Source organism: Lynx rufus, unplaced genomic scaffold (assembly GCF_022079265.1).
Source record: "Lynx rufus isolate CCGP_SWC_20201006 ecotype Redwood Valley unplaced genomic scaffold, mLynRuf1.p SCAF_11, whole genome shotgun sequence".
NCBI classification, from domain to species: domain Eukaryota; kingdom Metazoa; phylum Chordata; class Mammalia; order Carnivora; family Felidae; genus Lynx; species Lynx rufus.
The window spans coordinates 34,069,961-34,077,315 of NW_025814825.1; the positions used below are offsets into that span (position 1 = coordinate 34,069,961).

Sequence of the window (7,355 nt, forward strand, 5' to 3'; positions counted from 1 at the left end):
AAGGAACTGAACTCTCAGGATTTTTAAGTGTTGATACACATTTAAAAGACAACTGCAAAAATATGTGCATGCCACATCTCAGCCTACTGATCCAAAGACACCTGCTTTGCAGGTGAGGTGACCAGACTCTACAATAAAAACAACACAAAGTGAGAAGGTATTGACATTTTAGCACAAGGAAAGAAAAGGAACTGTACACTAGTAGAAGTCAATGTTGCTCAGAAATCAAAACTTATTAGAACAGGGATTTTGAAGCTACTTAATTTGATGTCTAGTAAAAAGAAGCCCATGCAAAGTAACCCATTCAAGATAACAAAGCCAGTGTGTGCCAAAGAGGGCTTGAACTCAAATCTTTTGACCACCAGACAGAGTGACTTTTCCACTACATCACACTAGCTCCCAAGAGAACAGAATTATAGAGCAAATAAGACATTCTGTCACCGGATGGCAGGATGGAATACAAACTCCGAACCAGGAGTCAAGCTCACTGATCCTGACTGTCCTTCCCAGGACAGATTCTGAGCTTGCGAATGTCACCCTGGGACTCCATGATGCATGATATTCCCAACCTCTTCAGATGGTGGCTAATGATTTATACATGGCGATTTGTATTAGGCATCAGCAGAGCACACAAAAACAGAGTAGCCTAAGGGAAAAAGGGAAGATAGGAATTTTCACCAACTGAAGAAAGAAGGAAGAAAACAGAGCTAATGTTTCTCTTCATTTTCAAATAGACTTCTTCCATAAAAGCAAATCTTTAGACACAATTAAGAACAAAGGAAAGAAAGAAAAGAGAGGCCATAGGTCTTGTGTTTTTTTGTTTGTTTTTTTTTTTGTCAAAGTCCTACAAAGAGTCCCTTTGAAAGTCTGTGGCTTTAACCATTTGCTGGATTATCTGTAAAATCATTTAATTCTCAAGCATTCAGAACCCTAGAATTCTATAGCTGGATGGAAGATTGGAAGCCATGTAGGTCATCTCTCTCAATTCTGTAGACTTATTCTACAAATGTGTAGATTCACACTAAAACTCAGATCTATACTTTTCTGTTTAGGAAATCATTATAAGATCTTTTAAAAAGTTTAAAAAGCTATCTCCCAGGGCGCCTGGGTGGCTCAGTTGGTTAAGTGTCCAACTCTTGACTTCAGCTCAGGTTATGATCTCCTGATTCATGAGTTCGAGCCCAGCACTGGGCTCTGTGCTGACAGTGCAGAGCCTGCCTAGAATGCTCTCTTTCTCAAATATATATAAAATAAACTTAAAAAAAAAAAAGTTATTTCTCATGTGTTCTTTCTCAAGAAGCTACTGGAGGACATGTATCTCTTGAATGAAGGGACAAACCCAGACAGAACAAAATATGAGATCCAGGATATAGATCCAGTAGAGAAGTAAAGAGAAATTCCAGGCAACCACTTTGCAGCAGACCTGGAGCAAAACAAGTCCAGACTACAGCTGGGGTGGGGAGGGCAATTGTCCAGAAAAAATGTCTCTAAGAAAAAAATATGACACAACTATTTTGGTAAGATGGGGAAAGAAGGAAGGATAAGGAAAGAGTTACATCTTTACCTACTATAAAAGCAAGTCAGCATGAAAACTCCAAAAATTAAGAAATCAAGGAATAGCAGTATATTACTTGGAAATATTAAAATAAATTTCAAAATAAATAGCTTAAAGACTCAAATGTGCTTGCCTCTATGGAGCAGGAAGTAAGGATGGAGTAAGGGTAGGGAACTGCTATTTTTTTTGCTATAAACCTTTTAGTACTATTTGACTCTTAAAACCCTCCCTGTATTACTTTGATATTAAAAATTAATTTTAAAAATCAAGCATATATTAAATAAATTCATTTCAGTTTCCTTAAGGGGCAGGATGTTTGATTTCTAGTGAATATGTGATAAGTTATTTTTTCTTCCAAAAAAAAATTAAAGAGCACAATTACTGAATTCAGAATCTCATTCCTTAAGAAAGTCAATTATGACTTAAGTTTGCCCCACAACCATTTTCTTTTGCAGATAGAAGGGGAAAAAAATTATGAGTTGCAAGGTTCATTCTGTTAGTCACTGAATCGTTAGGTATTTTTTAACCAGTTATTATTGCAAGAATTTGGATCCTTCATGACAAAAAGCTCCACAATAAGCAGTATTATCATCTTCATAAACTTATCTTGACTGAGACTGTTGTTACACTACAAAAGAAACTACACTATTTAAAAAATTAAAACTGTTAAGAGCACCAACTGATTTATAAACACTGACATGTATTAGATGAGCAATCAAAAGAATATTCTTTATTATACATCATTTCACAAAACAATTAAATGATCTCTATTGTCAGAAACTCAATTATACTAGTATCATGACCTTAACTGATTACAAGAAACTGCCTATTTTCGAAGCCACGACACAACTAAGAACAAGGTGAAATTCCTTTTGCGGTTCCAAAAGAAATTAGAGTTTTTAAAAACAAAGTCTCAGATTCATGGAGGTAGTAGAAAATTTAAAGATGATCAGGCCCAGCACCCACAACTAACAGCAAAACCAAGACAAAAACAAAAGGGAAGAAATAACAACCAACACCACAAAACTATAAAGGATTTAGAAAGAATTCCATGAAAAATTACATGCCAACAAATCTGACAACCTGGAATAAATAGACAGATTCCTAAAAACATACAATCTTCCAAAACTGAATCAGAAAGAAATAGAAAATCTGAACAGACCAGTTACTAGTGATCAATCTGAACCAGTAATCAAAAGACTCCCAGCAAACAAAAGTCCAGGACCAGATGGATTCACAGGTGAATTCTACCAAACATTTAAAGAAGGGGCACCTGGGTGGCTCAGTTGGTTGAGTGTCTGACTCTTGATTTTGGCTCAGGTCATGATATCACAGTTGGTGAGATCAAGCCCTACATTGGGCTCTGCTCTGACAGCAGGGAGCCTCCTTGAGGTTCTCCCTCCGTCTCGGTCCTTCCCCCAGTCGTATATGTGCACTAAATAAACTTAAAAATAAAATAAAAGGGTTAATACCTATTCTCCTCAAACTATTCCAAAGAATAGAAGAGAAAGAAAAGCCTCAAAATACATTCTATGAAGCCAGAGGTTACCCTGATACCAAACCCAAAGACACTACAAAAAAAAAAAAAGCAACTTACAGGCCAATATCCCTGATGTATACAGATGAAAAATCTTCAACAAAATTTTAGCAAATTGCTTTCAACAATACATTAAAAGGATCATTCACCATGATCAAGTGGGATTTATTCCAGGAATGCAAGGATGGTTTGATATTTGCAAATCAATCACCGTGATACACATCAACAAAGCAAAGAATAAAAACCATACAATCATCGCAATCAACAGATGCAGAAAAAGCACTGGACAAAGATCCAACACCTGTTTATGATAAAAACTCTCAACAAAGTGGGTTTAGCAGGAATATACATCAACATAATAAAGGTCATATATGAAAAACCCACAGTTAACATCATACACAATGGTGAAAAACTGAAAGCGTTTCTTCTAAGGGCAGGAACAAGACTAAGGTGTCCACTCTTGCCTCTTTTATCCAACATAGTACTGGAAGACCTAGCCACAGCAACATTAATAATGAAATAACAAAGAGAAACAATCCATAAATTCAATGATGCAGTCCCTATGAAAATATCAATGGTATTTTTCACAGAATCAGAACAAATAATATTAAAATTTGTATGGAAGCACAGAAGACCCCAAACAGCCAAAGCAATCTTGAGAAAGAAGAACAAAGCTGGAGTTATCACAATTCCAGGTTTTAAGATATACTACAAAGCTATTGTAATCCAAACAGCATGGTACCAGCACAAAACAGACACACAGATCAATGGGGGGCGCCTGGGTGGCGCAGTCGGCTAAGCGTCCGACTTCAGCCAGGTCACGATCTCGCGGTCCGTGGGTTCGAGCCCCGCATCAGGCTCTGGGCTGATGGCTCGGAGCCTGGAGCCTGTTTCCGATTCTGTGTCTCCCTCTCTCTCTGCCCCTCCCCCGTTCATGCTCTGTCTCTCTCTGTCCCAAAAATAAATAAGCGTTGAAAAAAAAATTTAAAAAAAAAAAAAAAAAAAAAAAAAAATAAAAAAAAATAAAAAAAAAAAAAAAAATCCTGACCTGAAGAAAGCCTGTGGAAGTACTCTGCCACTGTTCACCACTCCCACTTCTTTCTCTAAACTCAGGGATCTAATTTATGCTTGTTGTAGTGGATTTTGCAAATAGTGGGGGAAAAGAGGAGGGAAAACAGATTTCACAGATTTTTCATTTGCATCAGGCACCATTACTACCATCCTACTTCAGTAGGGAAAGACTAAGTCCCAACCAGTTTCTCTGCTTCAGGTGTCTCCACTCACTTACAGCCTGCACACAGCCACCAAACTAATTTCCTAAATTAGCAGTTTCATTAGATCACTCCCCACCTCAAAAACTCTTAGCGGCTCCCTAAACTATGCACTGAAAAAGCCCAACTAAAATTCAAAGCCCAGGCTAGCATTATCCCACTTTTATAATACAAGACTTGTCTCCTAATTGCCCCACAGAAATTCTCTGAGGCTCCAACTAGCCTAATCTGCTCACTGTCCATCCCCCACCCCTAACCCCTGCACGCCTAGGCTGATTACACCCACCACCGTCCACCCTCCACACTTTCTGCTTTTCCTTCAAAGGCCAGACCCCCTCCTCTATCTCTGCCCTGCACTACGCTCCCAAAGCACGCACTGTCCGTATTGCCCATCTTCTGACCCTAGCCAAACATATGCTTTTTAGCTGGCTATATATTCTCTTGGCATCTCAATCCGCTCAAACGAAGTCAAAGTTCCTTGGAAAGCAGACTACATACTTACACAGGTCTATCACAGTGCCTCGCACTTAGTAGGTCCTAGATATTAAAAAAAAAAAAAACAGAGGAGCTCAAATGATACATCTAAGTAGGGCAAGACAATACTGCCCATCTTTGCCGATTCCCCTCTGTTCACAGTAAAAGGGATTCAGCGTTCGCGACAGGGCTATGTATTTCTAGTATACACGGAGCAGCGAAGTGGAGAGAGCACGCCACCGGATGGCAAAAAAACACCCGCGTCCCCATCCTGGTTTTTGCCACAAGCCCTGCAATTGGGAAATCACACAATCTCTCTGGGCCTCGGTTGTCTCAGGTGTAAAACAATGGAGCTGTTTTGATGGATCCCTAGGTATCCTTCGGCTCCCGAATTCCCCGGGACTGAAAATCCAACACCCATCTACTCACTAAGGCGCAGGCAGGCAAACTTTTACGGTGCCCGACGCAGGCATTTCCATATAGTAGTGGAAACTCCGTTCTCACGGAAAAAAAGCAGGGCTGAGAGGAGGGTAAGAAGCGGTCTCCCTGGACTCGGATTCCTTTACCCCATGGCCAGGGGCAGTCGGACTCGGCTTCCTGCCTCTCACAGGCAGACTCCCCGGAGAGTGGCGCGGCACCGCACGGCTCCGGGAGCGGGCCGGGGTGACTCCGTCCGCGCCCCGCGCCCCCCGCACTTGTGACACACGCCCCGTGACCCCGGGTCACAGCCCCCGTCCGCCCTCACCCGCCCCAGGGGCGCCCTCCTCTCCCGGCAAGGCCCCTCGCTCCCGCCCGGCCGGCCGCCCTTCCGGGCCCCGGAGCGGCCTCTGCGCGGGCGTCCGGGCCCCAGGCCGGCGGGACTGGCGGCGTGAGGGGCGGCGGCGGCGGCTTTAAGTGCTGAATCACCACTTTGCAACCCGAGCTCCAAACCACCGTGACCCGCGGGCCCCGGGGGCCCGGTCGCTCCGCTCCGCTTACCCACAGAGGCGCTCCGGGGGCGGCAGGCGGGCGCCGACGACGGAGCGGAAGGTGCTGGGCCGCGCGGAGTGCAGCAGCCACGCTAACCGGTACCGCATACCCCAGCGCAGCCGCCGGGAGCACCGCGGACGCTTCCTTCTGGCGCCGGGAGCCGGCCCTGCCCACTGCGCATGCTCAGTCCGCCGCGCCGCGCCGCTTCCCGGGAGCCGCCGAGCGGCCGGCGCTCCGGGTTTTGCCTGGAACCCGGCAGGGCGGGGGCGGCAGCGGGGACGGCAGGCGTCCCCGGCCCGAGCCAGCGGGCGGGACGGAGTCTGGGCGGGGAGCTGCGGGAGCCCGGCAACCAGGCTTCCCCAGGCCGGGGGTGTCCCGGCTGGGTCACACAGGGACGAGATGGGAGGGCTGCGAGGTGTATCTGGCTTAAGTGTTTGTAAGGGGCAGGGTCTCACGAATACCGGGAGCACATCGAGCCATGTTTGCGGAGTCGCCCCCATTGGCTTTCGCCCTGGGCAGTGCAGGTGTTAGAAAGAAGCCCGCGGACCAGGCGGCGCGCGGCCCGCGGGCTCCCTCTAGAGCGCGATGCGGACCCTGAGGGGGAGTTAGCAGCTCCTCCAAGAGCCAGGGGGAGATGGGACCCGCAACAGCGAAAAAAGGTTTCCGTGGCCTTTCAAATCCGGAGTAGAAACTCCTACTCTGCATTACTGCTGTATTAACACAACACTACACGTATATATAGTAGTACTACCATTGCCAGTGTACCTTAGTCATTATTTATAACACAAGACTTTTTTCCCTGATGGCTTTACGGAGCTGTGCATCCAAGAACAATCTAATAGTTGTTATGGATCTGACTTTCCATTACATTTCCATTTTACAAGGGTCTTTAAGGCAGAGTGCAATTAGGGATAGTGACTCCCAAGCGTAAGTACCTTTAGGTCTCTGATGTGGCAGATGGAAGTCTGCTGCCAAAAACAGTGCTTTCAATCCTATTATTGTTTCAAATGGGAATTCGGGAGGAGGTTCCCTTAATTAAGTGGATGCTTCGTTAAGGAGGTACAGGGATCTTTTTTTAAATCGTTTCAGCTAAAGGCAAACGTTGGATGGATGGAAACTGAGGTATCAGAGATGAGGAAGTGCAAAATAGGGTAAAATTCCACAATATTACATTCTAGCCTCACCCCACCTGTATTAGTGTCCTGTGGCTGCGATAACAAATTATCACAAAGTTAGTGGCTTAAAACAACAGAAATGTGTTCTCTCACAGTCTGCAGGCCAGAAGTCCAAAATCAAGATATTGTCAGGACTGCGCTCCCTACAAAGGATATTAGGGGAGAATCCATTCTTTGCCTCTTCCAGCTTCTTGTGGATGCCAGTTTCCTTGACTTATGGCCACATCACTTTAATCTCTGCTTCCATCTTCACATTGCTTTCTCCTCTGTGTGTCTTTTCTTCTGTCTTTTATAAGGACACTTGTTTTTGGATTTAGGGCACAATCACGTAATCCAGGATTATCTCATCTCATCCCTAACTTGATTACATCTGC

The 7,355-nt window shown here is 44.5% G+C and overlaps 1 protein-coding gene across 1 annotated transcript in view; it reads right to left on the bottom strand.

The window, feature by feature from the left end:
- The window catches only part of IDE (insulin degrading enzyme), a 98,716-nt gene extending 92,768 nt beyond the window's left edge, over positions 1-5,948 (bottom strand). Inside the window, exon 1 of the mRNA XM_047073170.1 lies at positions 5,816-5,948. Coding sequence (XP_046929126.1) covers positions 5,816-5,913 — 98 coding nt within the window. The 5' untranslated portion in view covers positions 5,914-5,948. The remainder of the gene's footprint in view (positions 1-5,815) is intronic.
- Between the last annotated feature and the right edge of the window lie 1,407 nt (positions 5,949-7,355).